Source organism: Bactrocera neohumeralis, chromosome 4 (assembly GCF_024586455.1).
Source record: "Bactrocera neohumeralis isolate Rockhampton chromosome 4, APGP_CSIRO_Bneo_wtdbg2-racon-allhic-juicebox.fasta_v2, whole genome shotgun sequence".
NCBI classification, from domain to species: Eukaryota; Metazoa; Arthropoda; class Insecta; order Diptera; family Tephritidae; genus Bactrocera; species Bactrocera neohumeralis.
Genome location: NC_065921.1, coordinates 41,313,820 through 41,334,605, shown reverse-complemented (window position 1 = coordinate 41,334,605; position 20,786 = coordinate 41,313,820). Strand labels below are relative to the sequence as shown.

At 38.2% G+C, this 20,786-nt stretch overlaps 1 protein-coding gene across 16 annotated transcripts in view; it reads left to right on the top strand.

Moving 5' to 3' along the window:
• The window catches only part of LOC126755064 (transient receptor potential cation channel trpm), a 316,113-nt gene extending 299,346 nt beyond the window's left edge, over positions 1–16,767 (top strand). For 15 of the 16 annotated variants that reach the window (XM_050467362.1, XM_050467363.1, XM_050467360.1 and 12 more), the window contains 7 exons: positions 667–899; positions 3,870–4,076; positions 4,196–4,574; positions 4,965–5,153; positions 8,583–8,720; positions 11,937–12,094; positions 14,075–16,767. In XM_050467362.1, the coding sequence (XP_050323319.1) occupies positions 667–899; positions 3,870–4,076; positions 4,196–4,574; positions 4,965–5,153; positions 8,583–8,720; positions 11,937–12,094; positions 14,075–15,340 (2,570 nt within the window). In that variant the 3' untranslated portion in view covers positions 15,341–16,767. The remainder of the gene's footprint in view (positions 1–666; positions 900–3,869; positions 4,077–4,195; positions 4,575–4,964; positions 5,154–8,582; positions 8,721–11,936; positions 12,095–14,074) is intronic. The other variant, XM_050467356.1, reaches the window with a different exon arrangement.
• The last annotated feature ends 4,019 nt before the right edge of the window (positions 16,768–20,786 follow it).

Sequence of the window (20,786 nt, the reverse complement as noted above, 5' to 3'; positions counted from 1 at the left end):
CTTTGTTGTTGTTGTTGCACATGCGCTCCATAACAACGTTGATCACCGTTGACTGTTATGATGATGACACCATTGGCTACATCTGCTCAATCTCATGGAACACATGAAATGCATGTACACACACGGACACATACAAACAAACATACATACATATGCATATGAGTATCAATGTTCTTCATCCAAACTATATTCATATATATTTCCGCTCAAATATGCATTGTGTCGAAAAAACTGATGAAATATTCTTGTATTTGTTTTAAAACAACTGCAATTGCCAACATCTGTGGTTGTGTCATCCACAAAATGGCGCTCTACCACGCTAAAACATCGTAAAATATTACGAAACCCTTCGATGTCACCGATCGAAACCGTCAACAACCTGGCATATATGTGTCATCTGCAACAAAATCCGTCAATAATGGCGCTGCGCACATTGAATAACTTGACTACATGTTGCTGCAACAACAACTGCAATTCTTCAACAACAACAACACTTCAACTATGCAACGTTATCATCAACCGTCCAAACAACCAACCGAAACCTTCGAAATGTGAACTCTTGCACACCTGCTGCCGCACGCCGAAATACACAATCGTTTATACAACAACAATAATAATAATAATAATAACAACAACAACACGTAAATAATGTCAACTCGCCATTAGGATTGGAGGTACAACGTGACAATGGCCTAAAATTGTTCCTGGAAAAGGATGATATGGAGCGTTTGTATGACTTCGAAGAGGAGTGTGTGGAGGGTTTCTTCCACGAACAGGAAATCATCTTGAATCAATCGACTGATGAACGTGTTAAGAACACAACCGAGCGTGTTGAAATATTGGCGCAAAAAATCGAGGATATTAACCAGAAGGAGAATGTGCAGACAGCAACGGTACAGGTGAGTAAAAAGTTTTAGGTACTCTATATACAAATGTAGTATAATTTAGATTATGATACTTTATGAGCTTTAGTTTCACAGGAGTGCAAATAAACACCTTTTGGTACTGGGAAAAAATAAAAATTTTATATCAAAAGAATATATTAAATATGCACCGTTAATAAAATTTGTTGCAATCAGCTATATTTTCGGCTGCTGAGGACAACTAGTACGAGTTAATACTTCTCTGTTTTGGCTTCGGAGCTTTCGATATGGCCAAAATGTTCATTTGCTACCTTTATGTTGGATTATCTGTGGTATTTCTTCTTTCGTCCGCAATATACCACCTTAAATTTCCATACTCTTGCAACTTGCAAGGATTAAAGGCAGGACGTACATTAGGTTACATAAGTATTTTAGTTATAAGGGGTCTAGGGCGGGTTTTCAACTGATTTAATTCATTCTTAGTCCAAAGATGCACCGTCATAAGAAAAACACGCTCTCTCAATTTTAAGACAACTCACATAGTGGCCGATATTTGCGGTACAAAAGTCACCCAGAAATTCGAAAATCATTATATTGTATAATAGGTTGTCAAAAAAGTCTTGCGGTATTTTCGCTAGTTGGCGCTGAAAGCGCGTAGTTCGAGTTTTATTCGCCGCATCGGGTCATGCTATACCTTTTTGGAAAGCTAACACATGTTTGATCGATTGTCGTTTCTTTTAAGTCGTTCGTGAGATATAGCGTCGCAAACATGGAGCGAAATAAAGAAAAAATACGGCATATTTTATAGTACTACTACGATAAAGGCAAAAATCTCAAGCCGCCAATAAAATTTGTGCAGTTTATGGACCCGATACAGTTTCCATTTCCACCGCACAACGATGGTTTCAACGTTTTCGTTCTGGTGTAGAGGTGGTCAAGGATGAGCCACGCTCCGGAAGGCCTGTCGTCGAAAATTGCGATAAAATCGCTGAATTGGTCGAAAGAGACCGGCATAGTAGCAGCCGTAGCATCGGTCAAGAGCTGGGCATGAGTCATCAAAAATTCATTTCAATTTCAATAAAAAAAAATTCAATAAAAATACCGCAAGACTTTTTTGACAACCCATTATATGTGGGCTAAGGGAAGTATCGACCCGATCAACCCGTTTTAGATAAACAAAAATACTATTGTCATGGAAGGATTCTGTCTGAATTTCAATTGTGTATCCCATATATTGACCGATATTTTCGGACATAAGCCAACAATAGATACTGGAGCACATGTTTCCGGTACTTGGGGGCTTGAATAGGCTTGGTTCCATTTATACAATTTTTGCTTATAAGGTGGCACACCTCAAGGCACTATTCGAGCTAAGTTTTATCCTGATATATTAATTGCTTTTTGATTTATGTACTAGAAAGTGAAAGTTTCAAAAGTAATTTAAAGTTGTGTTTTATGGGAAGTAGGCGTGACTGTAGTCCGATGTCGCCGATTTTCACACCGTAATAGTACCAAATTTAATTGAAATCGGATGGGCGGCTCTCGAGATTTGTAATTCCGCCTAAAAGTGGGCAATGCCTCGTCGTTCGACGCTACGTCTGTAAGTTTTTGGTTAATGTCGTTTTGTGGGCGTAGCAGTGGTCCGATCACGCACGTCTACGAACTCGTCCTTACCTGTTTGCCAAGGAACACGTTTATCAAGCATCATGTGCAACTTCTTGGTGAGAAAGGAACGTGTGGCAAATTTCAGATCGATATCTCAAAAACAGTAAGACTCGGTCGCCTATTTACAGACGGGCTTACCAAGAGATAGGCTAAATTGACTCGGCGCGTCACGCTGATAATTTCTTTATATACACCACAGAGCCTCTGACACTTCATTTTGGATTATCGGGGCAAACTTAATATATCCTGTTCTGGGTATAACAACAGATCCTCAGGACCTCTCGAGTTACGAGGATTATTTAAATGCTTAGATGGTACACAATCCCAACCTCATGCTAATATTATAAGTTGCGAAGGATCTTCTTTTCTACAACCCCTAGGTATTACGGTATGGTTTACTTTTTGTGTTAGTTACTCTGTGGTCGTTTTAATAATATGTTCCAACGAACGTAACCGCCGATTCTGAACTTGCGACACTATGTTAAAGTCATCATCATGTTCGGATTGTTCATCTTATTGTCTTATAGGACAGTGCACAAAGTTATCAATGAATTAGTCCGTCCACCTATTGTGTCCGTTCACGTGTTTCTAAAATATCACAAATAAAAATAGTTAAAAACTAATAGCATTGCTTATTCCCTTTGTTTTGATTTTATCATTGTTGCTGGGCCTCATCGTTGTTCTGCGTCAACTCATGTAAGGTTTAATGCACTATGCACATCTATTAAACTACGGCGGATATAAGGATTTAAGGCAAGATTTAAGATTTCGAACGACAGAGCTCTCGGGGATGTGTGGAAATAATGGTTCATTGTGAAGCCAAAACAACTCGGTTATAAGGGTTTAAAAAAATTTGAATGCAATTTTAGTTTTGGTGGGGGTTCGAAGCGACGGAAGGTTCGAGGATCAAGTACGGATTTTTAAAGCGTTTATGATTTAGCTCAAAACGTTGGAATATAGTATATATCTGTTAATATATGGCGGATATACGCATTTACAACAAAAATGGAATGAACTCTTAGGTTAAGTGAGGTTTCAAAGCGACAGAGCTCTCGGGAATACCACATGTACACTGAAAATAACAGAGCATTATGATTAATTATGATGCCGAAACACCTCAGTTTAGAGAGTATATAGTCCGATGGATCTCTTGCGCTCTTTGATATACCGCAAGTGTACAACAGAGCTCCGCCTCATTCCCAGTCTAATCATATATGGGCGAGAGCGATTAAAGAACCAAATATAATTACATATTTATGTACACACATTTATATTTTATCCATTTACTATAATATACGTGACATTTATTTATATTTCCACATCTGTTATCTTCTCTAACAGAGCATCGAATTTCGTCTACGGAAAATGGAAGAATCCTCCGAACAAATACTTTCACACTTGGCTGTCATACATCGTTTCATGTCGATGCATATGCTCGATGGTGTTGACTTACAAGCGTCCAATATGAATATTGCCACTGATCTGCAGCGAGTACGAACGGTCTCGATGTCGGATAATGAAGCACCGATGCCACCACCAAATTTACAGGTGAGTAACTGCTTGTCAAAAGCAGCTCTTAACTTTAAAAGTACCGTGCAATTGAAATTGTTGATTGCTCTTCCTTTTTCTTTTTTTTTCTAATTTTCATCTCCCCACCCCTCAATCAGGTCAATAATCGGCGTCGCTTCAATCGTTCACTCACTGAAGTGCGTCCTGATGCATACATTTTCGACGAAGGCACACACTTCGAAGTGGTGCCAGTACCTGAAGAGCCCGACGAGCTGGACAAGTCACGCGAGGCGCTCAATGAGCATGTCGGCCGCAAGATATCCATGCAATCCGAATCCGATTCGGACATTTACCTGCCCATGTCACAACGACCGTCCACCTGTGAGACTGTAAAGCGCACACCGTACGTCACCGTGCGCCAAGACACCGGCGCCAGCACCGAAAGCAAAGACACCCTAACGCCGCTGGGCGCTGACGACGACCACACGCTGGTCGGTGAGAATTCGGACGAAACCAATCAGGAGCTCAATTTCGAAGGTAAATACCTTATTAAACATCTAAACACCGGCATGTCCTTCCAGCATACGGTGCGCAGGCATCCTAAATGATGTCCAGCGGTGCACCAAAATCAAAGCCAAATCAGCCACACACACACACACATTCTACAACCAATCAGCCAACTAAACAGTCAGTACAACCTGTACGTAGATGTCATTTGTTGTAGGCCAAATCAAAAAAAAAAAAATATATATAAACTTAAAAACATGCGCACACGTTGTTGTTGTACAGTGCAAAATGCAAATCACAAAAACAAAAGGTAAACACTAATTGATTTTGTTGTTGCTTTTTTCTTCTTTTTTGTTTATGTTGTGTCTTGATAAAAATGAAAAAAAAAAATAATGTAAAAAATAACGAAAAAACGCTTAGCCGCCAAGCGTCGGGCCATGCGCCAACGCACCGTATCGCTGTGTCGTCGCAACTCCGAAGCGTGCTCCATCATAGCTGCTGCCGATATTAACCGCTCACACATAAGTCTGAATCAGTTGCCGCTGTCACGTCGGCAAATGAGTCTCACGCAATCTGAGCCCGATAGTGACAAGGAGGCGATTGGAGGGGGTGCGTACACACACACATACTTATCACTCTCTCACTCACACTAACACATCAACGCATAAATTTAAAAATATATACTCACATACACACCTTAACCCACCTGTTCTCTACACCCACACCGCCACATATGTCGTTATGTTCCTTCCACACCACACGGCATCCACTAATCCCAGCACCACCTGCGCCACCTTTCCTCCAAGTGCGGCATCGGTCCGCCACAACTGTGTCGACAGATTTGCTTTTCCAGCAGCACTGCACAGTAAATTGGTTGCCGTGCCATGCTGTTCGCTTTGAAATAAATTATAATTAAATTTCCATCTCCACAACCTAACACTCATCCCGTGCTCATCCACTTATTGCCTCTCACAAGTTGCCAATGTGATTTGTTATTTGTTATTATTTATGCACCTGACAACTACCTCACATGTCGTGTCGCGTGTCTTGTGGCGTGTGCTCCTATCCTTTCCTAACTCTACTCTCTCCTTCATCTTCCTTCACCGCCAAAGCATCTCAACGCAAGTCATCTTTCGCTCATCAAAAGTTTATTACTTTTCCTATTTATTTAAATTTTTATATTCATTTTATAATCGAAGAGTGCTTTTGAGTGATTGCTACGGAACTTTTTCTCCATATATGGTGCAGCATAGATTAATGTGTTGTTCTCTTTATTTAAAGTTTGAGCATAGATTTAAGATAATAAGGAAAGAATGAGCCGTATGAACTACCCAATTTTCTTAGTTTTGGTACCCTCGCTTTAGCAATGTTGTAAGGAAGACAGCGACAAAAGAACTGACGGCGTTAATTATTTAGACAATGAAGTCCCAGTTTTAATCAAAGTTGAGGTCTCCAGGTTGATTTGAGGGAAGCTTTTTTACTTTGCGGAACTTACTGAAAATAAGTATTTTAATATATGTCTTACTTGAACTCAACGTAATACTTTATTGTAGCTTTTTTCTACAAATTACACCTTTGCTTAAAAGACTAGGTTAGGTTAGGTTAATCTAGTAGGAAAAAGAGCCACGCAAGGACCAATTTTGGCCCTTTGCGATACCAGATGGAATTCAGTTTCTGGCTCCATGAGGAGGACTCATTCTTTGGGATGCCTACGCTTGACGCGAATTTTAACAGATTCTGCGGCCTCACTATCGATACCTCCTCCAGTGTATCATTCCATAAAGACCCAGATAATTACAGCGTAGTCTTGCCAATGCGGAACAAGTGCACAAGAGATGCTCCATTGTTTCCCTGATGCCTTGCTCTAGACATTTCCTGCAGTCTTCTCGATCTGTCAGCCCCGCCGCCCGGCTGTAACCAGTTAGTATTCCGATCATGTTCCTACAGTCTCTTCTATCCAGTGCCAATAGGAATTTTATAAACTTCTGATCTACATTTTGCATCCAGGTAACTCGTTCCATCGGGTTTTTATATTCTTCTGTCGAGTTCGTCGTATAGACAATACATAAGTTTCCCAATATTGATCACGTTTTCGGTTGTCAGCCATACAATATTCTTGACAATCTCGTCTGCTATTTTATTGCCCTCTGTACCTTTGTGACCTGACACCCAATAGAAGTGGAATTTATTGCTTCTGGCAACACTTTCCACTGTTGCCCTGCTTCCCAAGACACTTCTGGTCGATATGCGATACGAGTTTACTGCCTTGATTGTTGCTTGGCTGTCTACGTATGTATATGTTGACTCTGGAATTGCCTGCAGATGCATTAGAGGCCAGCTCGGCGGCATCCACATCAAAAATGTACCAACGATCCCCTCTGCAAACAGAGCAGACCAAACATTTCGAATAAAGTATTGTGTCATTGAAAGCACATGAACATAGAAGAGGCAGCACTCATAACTTGAGAACGATTTGATGCAAGGGAACGGAACTTTAACAGAATTCTAGTTAACTCATGGCTAGATATTTTTTGTTTGTGGCAATTACTTGGTTATACAAAATCCATAAAAACATTAGGAGTATACAGAGATACTTTGCAAAGGAAGTGCTAGAAAATGGTCATTCCGTTGTCCTAAAGCTTCTACACCAATTCCAGATTTCAATTATTGCAGATTTTTTCTTGAACAACAGCTTAAAATTGCCAATATTTTTTAGAATACTAAAATTAGGCTGACACAAGCAAGCTGTGTGACCCCGTAGTAAAAGACGTATGCGAAAATAGTAGCCAACTAGGGAAGTCTTTTTAGAATAAATATTATAAATGTGAGGTTTGTTGTAATTGAATTTTGTAACTCTAACGAACTGACTGAGACTCTTATCTAAATTCAAATATTTACTGTAATTAGATAAAAGTTGCTGCCTATTTGAAATTGTGTAGACTTTTAAAGTCGTGTTACCAAGCGTTAAACATTAATATACATATATACAAAACAATTCTTAGAGATGCCACCTATTTGCAATATTGTATTAAATTAAATTGGTGGTATAAATAAGCTAATTCTGTAGGTTAAAGAAATGTTTAATTATGTTAGTTTTTTTTCAGAAAGGTTGCCACCTGTTTGAAATTTCGATTTAAGTAAATTTATAAAAAATCCAATATTAACGTAGCCAGTATAACACTAATAACAAATCGAGAATTTTTTGTCAAGAAATGTCTAAAAACATATGTTAGTATTAGTTTTTAAGAAAGGTTGCCACCTGTTTGAAGTTTTGATTCAAACAAATTTTTTAATTCAATTTTCACGTTTACGGTATTAAACGAAAGATATGTTGAGATTTTTGTTCAACAGATGTATAAATATGTTAGTATTAAAGACTAGAGTACTTAGAAAGGTTGCCACCTGTTTGAACTTTTGATTCAAACAAATTTTGAAAAATACAATTTTATCGTAGACGGTGTCAACCGTAAGACAGATTGATAATATTTTGTCAAGAAATGTCTTAATATGTTAGTAGTAGTTTTTAAGAAAGGTTGCCACCTGTTTGAAATTTTGATTTAGACAAATTTTTGCAAATCCAATTTTAACATTGATGGTATCAAGCAAAAGATAGATTGAGTTTTTTCTATTTACAAAGAAATGTTTTTAATATCATAAGAATTTAATTGTGAAATATTCACTGCCTAGCAGCGCTGCTACTCAAAAGCTCTCATTGTTTTAACAAATTTGATAATAATTAGTAACTTTCAAAATTCTTAAAATAACAATTGTAACTTTAATTTTTTACATATTTTTAATAATTTATTTATTTATTTTTTTTTGTATGTAAAATTATGTAATACCGGAAAATTTATATTTTCTTTTTATTAATTTTCTTTTTTTTCATATATATTTGTATTTTTGGTTTAATATTCACTTTTCTCTTCTCTCTCATCTGCCATTAATAACAAAAAAAATAACTCTTTCTTTTACTCGCCACCTTATTTCTCTCTCTTTCTCTCGTGCTTTTGATATTGCCTTGGTCCGTTGTGCCAATAGGAAAAGCCACGTTGCATGCGAAATCCTCCAGAAATATTCTGCTGAAGTTCCACACCGAGTACACTTCAATTACGGATGAATTAGAGAGTGTATGCCATTTGATTGCCTCGCCGACGGTCTCATTGCCTAGTAATAAAGGTTAGTGTTTCACTGTTACATAAAACATTTGTATGTTTGTGTGTGTATATCTATTGTATAAGCAAAATAATAATCATTTCTATAATTGAATTGGTGAGTTATCTAATCGTAAGGTAATTAAACTTCGCAAACAATATGCGAAGCAACACAAATTTATTAAAAAGTAAATAATATTTAATTGGTATTTTAATTATTTAAAGCTGCATAATATTTTCATTGCTTAAGAAAAACTTCAAACACAATTATAATTATTAAAAATGTATTTATTTTTCAATTACAACATATAATAATCAATTATATTTATAATTGGACACTTTTTTTCAACATGATTCTCCATTTTTCCTAAAACCTAAAAGTAAATACGAAAGTTGGTGGAAGTTACTGCGATGATAATTAGATGAGTTGTTTTATGGTTTGGTTATATTAGCCTAGAAACATTTAAGAGCTCTTTGTAAAAGGTGATCCATTTCAAGTTTCCCTACCTTTTTTAAGAAAAAATACAGAAACTTCAAATCGGGAGTGTTTGCTATAATTCGAAAGAACAATCTTTGGAACCGATTTATGAACCGATGATTCCAACTGTCCGCAAACTACACCAAACCGTTATATTTTCTGAATAAAATGGCAGCTCTTGAATCTCTTCAGGTTGGTCTTTGCTAAAAAACGTCGTATCTTCTTGGAACTTTGCAAGAGCCCTAAGAGTGAAGCAACGTCGCTTGGAAAGGTCAGGCGGCTTCAGTTCTTGGGCAAGTTGTATTTTGTATGCTTTCAATTTAAGATCTCCACGTAAAATGCGCGAAGTCGTTTTATACTTCAGTCTGAGTTGTTGCGAACGGCGCCGAATCGACTTTTCACGGTGTTCGTGCACACTCTCAGCCCTTCACTGCGTGGTGAGCGTGGACTAATCGGTTGAATATTACCTATCCAATAATGAATGCTGGGTCTCAACATGGGTGATGGTGTTGCGAATAGAAGATAGTAGACCGATTATGGTAACCATAAGTTGAGCGAAGCGCGCGAATCACATTCCCTAAAGAACGTTGTTTAGGCGTAAGTCTTTCCATGATGAAATGCCAGACAATACTGAACAAAAATAACATGACAGTTTGACAGGACTCAGGTGTGATCTGTCAAAAAAAAGCTATTGAAAAAGTACCTCACTAAGAGCGGTCGGTAGAATAGACATTGTATGGTGCACCTAGTCTGGAATGTCTGCCAAGTAGACAGTTACCATCCCCAGTAGAGTTCTTATACCATTCCGTTTGAATTAGACCCTAGGAGAGATCAGTGATTTCAACGCCGCTTGGGTATCTGTATATATGTATATACTATATCATAAATATATGACTTACTGAGAGCACCCCCTTTGTCAGAGCACCAAGCCTTCTTTGGTTGCTGTGATCTCCGCTTGGAAGACACTTCACTGGTCTGGTAAATGGAAGGCGACTTTGGTATCTAAATTTGCTGAAAATGCACACCATCTCTCAGTCAGTTTTTTTTATGACCTTTTAAATTTTTTCCTTATCTTGAGGTTTTTTCGCTTAGTTGTAACATTTTGGCAAAGACGTAGTTTAACATAACTCGCCCACCACTATTATCTATTTTTCCAATCCATTAGACGGTTGTAGCAGCTTTTACACACTATATTTGGTACCCAATTTTCGTTCAATATAACATAAGAAAAAATTTAAAAGGTAAAAAAAAACTGACACATACGAACGCCAAACCCTTTGAGGGTTTTACTATACTGACCTAGTACCATCACCCTGACTTGGTATTTCTCACCCTCCAGATTAGCTGTTGTACTATGTAATGAATGCTGGGTCTCCAGATGAGTGTTGGTGTTGCGAATAATAGATAGTAGACCAATTATGGTAACTATAAGTTAAGCGAAGCGCGTGAAACACACTTTACCGAATTTTCGTAATAAAGTTGAACGATTTCTAAACGTTGTTCAGGTGTAAGTCTTTCCATGAGCAAATGCCGAATAATACTGAACAACAATAACATGAAAGCTTGACTTGACTCACGCCTGATATTTCAAAAAAAGGTTATTGAAAAAAGTGCCTCTACTTAGATCACTCGTTACTATAATTTAATATCGGAAATATTTGAGTTAAGTCTACGAATTACCCCCATTACCATATACATACTGCTTACATCTACTGATTTTCTTTATTCTAAGAAACCTCTTAAATTTTTATTAAATAAAACCGACAAGCTGGCAAGGTTTACTATGCAGGTTAAAATAATCTTATGTTGGCGAAAATTTTAAATTGGTTTTACCAGTTGTTGGAAAATGTTTCTTCAACCAAATTTTTATTATTTATTAATTATACATAGATAAAAATAATTTGATAAAAGTTGCCACCTATTATTTTTACATTCTGGGCAATAATTTTTTAATTGTTTTTTTTTTTTTTATTTTTGATAATGTTGACACCTGCTTTGAATTTTTTAGATTTCTTACAATAAAATTGTTATGATAAACCAATTATAATTGCATACGAATTTTACAAAAGATAATAAATTGATAATAGTTGCCAGCTGTTAGAAATTTTGTCGACTTTTAAAAACGAGTTATCCGGTGTTAAAAACTTTTCGGGCAATAAATTTGTTAAATTATATTGTTTTTGAAGTTTTTAAAAGAGTTGCCACCCGTTCGGCATTTTATATACAAGAAAATGGTATAATAAATGAGATATTTCAATGGATTTTAGAAATGCCTAATATGCTAGTATTATTTGTTGAGGAAGGTTGCCACCTGATTAAAATTTTTGATGGAAAATGTTTTTAAAAATTAAATTTAAAATTTTTGGTATCGAATAAGAAAAATGTCGGTGAATTTTTTTAATATTTCAAGGATTTAATTGTGAAATATTATATATGTATTATATTTTTTGAAACTCTCTTTACGACATGATTAAGGATGCTCATATTTCTTTAAACCATATGAATATATTTGATCATTTTGTGTTACTAAAAACCCACCTACATACAAGTATGTACTTATATTATTCATACCCAAGCTGCTCTCAGCAGAACCACTGCCTTAAATTTATCTCTACCGAGACATAGATACATACTGTGTATATGTACATGTGTATGTGCGTAATATATTATCCTTTCAGATTTATATTTTGTCCCCAAGCACACATACATACACATATCTCATACTCAACTTTTGTTCTCCTATTTTTCCGACATTAACCACAGCATCACTGGATCGTCCGACGGGTGAAATGTCCAAGGCTGAGTTTGCCGCCCTGATGGAGAAGCAGCATTTGAAGGAATGCGAGGAGAACGACTACATGATGCTCGAGGGACTGTTTCAGGCACGTGCGTCCATCGATGACACCGACACTTCCTTCGGGGTGAGTATACAAGCGCACATAAATATGGCAGACTAGGTGCATGTGTGGGCGTAGCAAATGCTCCCATCTATTGTTTCTGCTTTTCCACTCAATGAAGTCTTCTTTCTGCACTGTTCGTTTTCAGCTGCTAAAGCACACATACCTACGAACATATTTGCAGAATGCCACAGTGCAAATATTTGCAAATGTCTTTTTTGTGCAACACGAATGGTAAACATTTGTGCCACATGTTGCACGCACATACATACATATGTACACATAGGTGAATGTGTGTGGATTTTTGCGAACAATGGAAAGGCTAATCGACTAATTAGTGAGACATACCACCTTCCGGCTATTGCTTCATTTCCAGTTGTGTGGCAACATTTTTCAGGTCCATTGATTCATGCGTCGGCGACACCTGTGACCTTTGATTAATGGCAAAATTTCTGAAAAATTTAATATAGCTTTGACAAGAAATGCACTGTGAAGTGTTTCTAGAATTGCTTAGTCACTTAGTTTTTGTGAATACGAGGACAGTGTGATAAGTCAATGCGTTACTGAATGTCACGCCTAGTGCTTTCTTTTGAGTCTAAGACAGGTAAAAAGATCGAAGCCTTTGTTCTCTTTGACTTGTGACTCGATGTAAAGCTTTTCTTTTTCTGCAAATTGTGATTATTTTTCGTGGTAACGTCCTCTCAACGTTCCAAGAACGCTATATAATATTCGCTTCTGAGGAATTATTTTCGAGTCGAGCTACAGCTAAGACTGTTTATGATCAGAAATTAGAAAACATTCCACGTTTATGCCAGAGACTTCGACCTAAACGTCAGAACCGTGAGGAAGGAGTACAGGCTTGACCTTAATATTCCAGTCGATGGCGCTAAAATTCCGACTGTCAATAACCCTAAGATTTTAGGCATGACACTAAACAGCCTGTGCTCCTTCTCTCATCATACGACCGCGATTATTGCCAAAATGCAAACCCGCAACAAAATCCCCAAGTCAAGACAATCGGCCGGTCGGTCCTTAACTACGCCGCACCAATATGGTCCCATATGGATGCAGTGAAACGCAGACAAGGAAGCTTCAGACATGCCAGAACACTGTACTTCGAGCTACAATGGCAAACCTCTTAATGACTCCAATCGAATATGTACACTGTAAGGCCCGTATGCTCCTAGTTAAGGAGCATAATGTACTCCTGTCCAAGTAGTTTTCTTAGAAACTATCCCTGCAGTGAAGCGGAACCGTCTGCTATAAACATCAGGAAGTCTTTCTTTAACTGGGTCGACGACATAAGGCATTATGCCGACCAGACTTCGGACGCAACTAACTTCAGACATGCACTGACCGCCATTCACAGCGAAGCCATAAATACCTTCACCGACTCTATCTCAGTGAAAGGCGTACTGGGAGTCAAACCACCATCCATTGCAGACGACGAACTTGAGTAGCCGCGAGAATCGAGGGTGACCCTTGCGCAGCTTTGTACTGGATACTGTAGCAGGTTAAACTCTTACTTATCCAGAATCGACCTGAACATATCAAATATATGTCCAACATGCTGTGAGTCCCCGCATGACTCTAACCACCTCTTTGCATGGCTAAGTTAACCCTACACATCTGACACCCCTCTCCCTATGGTCCGACCCCGTCGAAACAGCACATTTCCTGGGCCTATGATTGGGCGACCTCGATAACAACTTGACCGAACCTTACCACCCTAACGGGGACAAGGTAGCCGTAATAACAACAACCTAAACGTTAGATATTTTCTGAGAATACTAAAAGTGTCTATCTTCAGAAATATGTATGTATATGTGTAAATAGTTGTATACACAGACTCGTTTTGGAGGTTGAAATAGATAAACAAATAACTTAGCATTCCAGAAGTCTTTCTGTCATACTTAATATTAGTTTTGAGGAAGCATTTTTACTCCTGGCGTATTATTTGAAAGTCCTTTGATTGCATTCAGATAAAAAACTTTATTCTTCCAGACCGGTGCATCAGCTGAGTTTAGTCATCGCCATCCACTGCGTCGGGAGACAGCCATCGAACTTTCGCCGTCCAAGCCGCCTTCAGGTGGTGGCATGCTCGGCTGCGGTAATAGCAGCGACACCAGCGGAGCCGGCAGCGGAGGAGGCGGCGGCATTACCACCGGTGTATTTACGAGCTCATCCACCGGACCAGCCGGTTTCCAATTGAAAAACGAACGCCCGTGGCAGCGCAACTCATCAATGGAACAGCAGCAAACATATCAAACGCCCGCCGCGGTGCCAACGCGTGCTGCCAGCGAATTCCTCAATGCGCCATTCGAAAGCAGCGGCAGACTATTCAAGAAATCCAGCGAAAGCCTACAAAAGGGCTCCAGCACGGAGACCGACTACTCAGCACATCCATATCGCTTTATTAAGCAAAGTTCAAACGACACAACCACCTCAATGACCGGTTCCTACAACATCGACACGCCAACGCTGGCGGCCGAGCTCTCGCTCGACGCCGTCGACGCCAACACACAAACGACGGCGCCACCAACAACAGGCACCACAACATTGACGGAGTACAACGTCAGCAGCGGCGCCAGCAACACGGCAGCAGGTAACGGCGGCAGCGCGAGCGACACCACAGCGCGTTATCAGCCGCTGCGCACCGCCTCCATGGGCGCTGGCGACGGCAAGCGTGATGGCGCTAGCAAACGCGCCAGCGACACCAAGGAGCTAAGTGCCACAGCCGCAGCTGCGGCGGCGGTAATATCGCAGGTGCAGTCAGCGTTGCCGCGTGCCATGCAGCTGAAGAAGCAGTTTAGCATGGATCAGGCGAACAAAATGCAGCCGCAGCAGCTGCAATACGGCTCGCATGTACAACACCAACAACAGCAACAGCAGCATAATGTGTTGCCGGCCACTGCGTTGGCGGCCAGCGCCACAGCGACAGCGTCCAGCGTATTGGCCGACAAGGCGAGCGCGAGCGGTGCGGCTGCTGTGCTGCCAGCGCTTGCAGTGCCAGCCAAATTGTTGTCCTCACTCAAGCCGCCCGGCGGCATCAAAACGCTCGGCATGAACATACTCAAGGAGAGCAGCTCCAGCACGGAGGAATCGAAAGATAGTGGCGCCGGCAGCGGCGGCGAACCAGCGCTAACCGGTGCGACCATGCCGCAAATAAGCACACACACGGTGCAGGACGAGATCGCCAAGCTCTCGTCCAACATCAAGTCGAGCACCGAATCGGAGAAGGATCCGCCCTACAATGAGACAATGTGCTGATCGCCAAAAGCCGAAATACAACGCCTACGGCACACACACATACACATCTACTACCTGTAATGCGGCAAGTGCGCGTGCGTCGCGCGCATTTATCTAGGAACTAGCTACCTTAATTAACTGTTTGTATTTTTATTGTACATAAATATGTATGTATGTGATTCAGCGTTGTTGATTAGTGGCGTAGAGTGTTTAGGGAGCGTTTAGAAAATATAATATATATTTACATATAAATATTTATATATGTATATGTTTGTAGCGCCAGCAGCATATAAAATGAGCGTAAATCTATATGTATACAAGTAAGCTGAAGTTGAAACTAGGTCTAGTAGCAAATTATGTATGTAACTGAGGCGTACTGTTACGGCAGGTTTATAGACAAATTCTTTTTAAATAATATATATACACATACATACATATATATATCAATAATGTTTTAAAATGTAAGTTAGCTGCGTGTGTGTGATTGCTCAACTGCATTAAAGCGAAAAACCAAACAAAAGTCGCTGTAAAATTAGAAAAGCGAATTCGTCAGTTTCAGCCGTGCATACTTTAAGGCGCTCATTAAGCTTATTTTGATACGCACTTTGTTAAGATTTGTTTTGTTTTTATTAAATTTCAAAATTGTTTATATTTTTGGCAAATATTATTATGTAATGCTAAATTATGCAGCCCAAACACCCGTTATACATACAACTAACTGTATTTATTACAACTTTTAACTCGCCTTTTGCTTTTAGCGCACCAAAAAAAACGGAAAACCGTTAAATTTTTCGTAGTCTTAAGTGCTGCCATTCGCATGCCAAAACTTAGTTTTAATTAAAATAGTTTTATTTTGTATATAAATATATATGTATGTGTACGCCACTGCAATTGTAAGAAATGTATTAAAAAAACGCATGCTCAAACATGTTTTAATTTCGCTATTTTTATTGTTATTATTATTAAAATAGATCTCTGGCAACCCACATACATACATACTTACACACAGCAACAAGAAAAAAGTATAAAATAAAAAACAATACTACACCGTAGCAACATGTTGCGCGAGTATAAAGGAAAACGAAAAAAATATAAAAGCAACATAAAGCAATTATAAAAGCAACATGTTGCGCGGGTATAAAAAATTCTAAATGCTGACTTCAGTTACTTATGAAAGCAAAGCCAGCAACCAAATAAATTTTAAATTTTAATGACGCCCGAAATTTAGCTGTGAAATGGCACAAAGTTGCCACCTGTACACAAACAAAAAAGTTATTGTATTTATTTGCTTGCCCATAAGTACTTGGCATTAACGCCGCACAAAACAAACATTTTCGGCGCACATCTTTATTGTACTTATGCTCATAATTTTATTGCATTTTGTTTTTTTTTTTGAATTTTCGCGCAAATTTTTAATAAACGCCTGTATTAAGCGCTATGAAATTTTATTGCATTGTTTCTTTTACATATTTACACACCTTATAGGCATATGTATGTTTGTGTTTTGAGTTTATTGCTTTGATAAATAATAATTTTTTATAATTTCTACCACTACTTGGAAATTTTTTAATTTACCGACCCTTTGTTGGTAATTAACACAAATAAATAAGAATAAGAACCAGGTAGTTAGACTATATTGTCAAAAAGCGCAAGGGAATGAAGCCCGTGAATATTGCTGAGTGGATCATCGACCTACCCGTTTGTAAAGCGGCTAGCCATATTACTATCAGTATTTTGTGTTACATATGGCTATCATTTATAGTGTACTCGGAATAGCCGTTGAAGGGGGAATTCTGGTCTAGAAGCATGAATTTCAGGTAATTTTTAAAGTGTCGTAAAACAGGCAATTAATACTTTTACCATACCCATGATTTCAACCCTCCAAGTTATCTGAAATCAAAAAAAAAGACTATTTGTCTAGAATAATGTCGCACTGGCCGGAACTACGGAAAAGTGAGAAACATTTTTTTCACAAAATGGCGACTGCCTGAAAAAAAAAGTTTTTTTGGATCACTTTTTCTGAATATTTCGAATTTTTTAAAAATAATAAAAAAATAAAAATTTGGGGATGGGGCTAGTTCCAACTATAGACAAGCCTATAAAGAAGACTCTATAAAAATTTCAAGTAAATCGGTCAAGTAGAACCTGAGAAATCGTGGGTATCGTTCCGAAAAAGTCAGTTTTGAGAAAAACGCGTTTAAAGTTTAGGAGACAATTCTATTGAACATGGACACCACGTCACAAAGTCGGCTGTATCTCCGAAAATAAGTCGAATTTTGAAAAATCCTTCCAAGGTCATATTTTTGAAAGTCTAAACTTTCAAGATATGCAAAAAAAATCGATTTTTTCAAAATCCTAGACAAAAATACCACCTTAAGTATTTGACATCATTGCTTAACAAGCACAAAAATGTCATGAATGCCGTTCGTTGAAATTCCTACATACAAAAATCGATTTGGGTCGCCCGGTTTGTATGACAGCTAAATATTATAGTGAACCGATGTAAACGATTTCCTCGGTGATAGTTCCTTTGCCTTACGCAATTATCCTTATTGAATCGTGAAGGTATCTCGTCAAATAAAAAACTTTTCCATACAAGAACCTGAGGTTGAACGATCAGTTTGTATGACAGTTTTGTGCTATAGTGACCCTATCTGAAAATTTTTTCGAAAACTGTAGCATTAGCTTGGAAAATAAGCCATGCAGAATTCGTGAAGATATCTCGTCAAATAGAAAAGTTCTCCGTACAAGGCTTGATTTCGAACGTTCAGTTTGTAGGGCAACTAAATATACGCTATAGTAATATTATATATACAATTGATATACGCTATGACGATAAATGAGTAGCTTCTTGATGAGTAAAGCACGTGTTCAAAATTTCAAATCGATACCTCAAAAACTGTGAGGTTGGTTCGCGTATATACAGACGGACTTACAGACTGTCAGGCGGACATAACTAAACCGACTCAGCTGGTTACGCGTTGACATACATAATACAAATTTTGATGTTTGACGTTTGCTTAGCAGCTACTATACATATTTGCGGCAGTTGTCACATATAATAGAGTTTCTATACCTAACGCAAAGAGCTTATATAGTACGAGAGCAATGCCAATGCTGATGATTTTAATACAAGGAAGTCTACATAGCAGTTACTACTTTAGTGAAATCGGAATGATTCATTGGCAAGTTTAGAGATATTATTTTAGGAAAGAACCCTTCATTCGAGAATATAAATAAATAAAAATAAAAAAATCATAACTACGAGTAGTATATCAGACTATTTAAGATCTTCTAAAATGCTGAATATTTTGATAATTACAGAGAGTTTCAAATCGATCAAGAAAACAGAGCTTAACTTTACGTTTCAGAGGGCCAATCGATTTGATGTTTGTTTTTATTTATTTTTTTTTTTTTGCTCATGTCGGCGGATAAAGAAATCATTCATCTTTTTATAAAGGGTGCTCCATTGCAAGGTTTCCAACTTTTTTAAAGAAAACAAACAGAAACTTCAAATATAATGGGGAATTATGATTTGAAAGAACATTCTTTGGGATTTAATTTTTGAAGATTATCTCTTTCAAATGCTTTTTCTTCTTTTTATTTTATTAAGAGCATTTCCCGCGGAGTATTTATGCCGATTCTGTGACAGTGAGCCAGAAACTCCAGAACACCTGCTAATTGACTGCATAGTACAAGGTGCGTTGCAAAGTAAACAGGACTTAAAAGACGCAGAACAAATGTTTTTTTTTGGCAAAATCAATTTATTTTATTCAAAATAGTCTCCCTCTGCTTCAATACAGCTTTTTGCACGGTCCAAACATGTCGAACGAGTACATATTTTAGCTCGTTGCCCAATATGGCCGCCAGTATGCCGGTGCAAGCCTTTTGAATGGCCTCTACGTCTGCATAACGCTTTCCTTTCATGGGCAAATGCATTTTTTCCGAAAAGGAAGAAGTCGCACGTGCTATATCAGGTGAATACGGGGAGTGGTTAATGGTTAAAATGTGATTTTTGATTAAATAATCGGTCACAAGCGTCGATCGATGAGGCGGATTCTGAGCAATTTTAGGTCGTCAGTCAATTTGTGCGAAACAAACCGTGCACACACCTTTCGTAAGCCCAAATGTTTGGTCGAAATGCGATAAATCGATGTTTTGGAGATGTTCAATTCCATTTGCACGAATTTCAATGATGATTTCGGCTGATATTTGATGAATTCACGAACAGCTTCAATGGAATTTCCGGTGATCACGGATTTTGATTGGCTCACATGTTGATCGCCATTTATGTCCTCACGACCAACTTGGAAACGTTGAAACCACTCGTGCACTCTTCTACAGGATAGGCAATCATCGCCATAAACTTGTTTCATCAATTGAAACGTTTCGGTAAAAGCTTTACCAATTTTAAAACAAAATTTAATGTTGACTCTTTGTTCGAAGCTCATTTTCGCACCGATAACACAAACATACTGACACTTAAAACGCAGTAACTTCACTTCCAATCAAAGAAATATCATGAAATTCTCACTGGACAATCGATAAAGATAGCAATTCTAACGCACTAGTCGACATATAGATGGCGAAACCAGGGGCGCTAGATTCAAAAAGTCCTGTTTACTTTGAAAAGTACCTTGTATTCTGCAGACGCAGGATAAAGGCCCTTGGATCCATGTTTTCAAATAAGGATCACATCGCCTCACTAGCACCTAGCAGTACATTGGAATTTATCAATCTGCTTGGGCTAAGTGGGTCGTTGTGCCTTAGGAGAGGGCACAATAGATCTTAGTTCGCGGTGCAAACCTCATTTATTTATCTTATCTTACTTTTATGATCACGGGAATCGAAAAAAGAAATTCCAACTATTCCATCAAATAGTTTTACAGGAACTGTTGTTTGGTTCCCTTGAATTTTTGTCATTTTTCAATGTGCGATATGTTCACATGGACTTTTAAAACGATTTCGAACAATAAATGAACTCTTTCTCAGCGGTCAGTACTAAGTTTTCCCAAAAAGCCTGTTCTATATGTTAACCTATGTAGCTACATAGGTAAGTACAAAATGTTAAATTAAAATAAATAACTTATTTTTGAGGCATCGGTCGACAAATATAAGTTTCGAAGGTTCAAAGGTGCCACATTATTGGCCAAAGAATAATAAGCGGTAACACAAAATAATTGTTAAACTTGCCTAGCTTTTGTAAGCTAAAACATCTCGTTTTCTTCGCTTTTATCAAAGGCACTGAGAAAAATCAGCTTGACATTTGGTGTGCGAGATAAAACTTCTCATCAAGTTTATTTTTTTCCCGCCGATTTCTTAGTTTGGTTGAATGTATGTAGGTTCTGGATTCAGAATACGTATGTGTAGTCTACATCTGGGATTAGGTAGAAAAAAACAGTTCAAAGTTTCATATCTGGATACACAATAGTTTAAAACCGAATAATAAACCTGATGGTAGCTATAA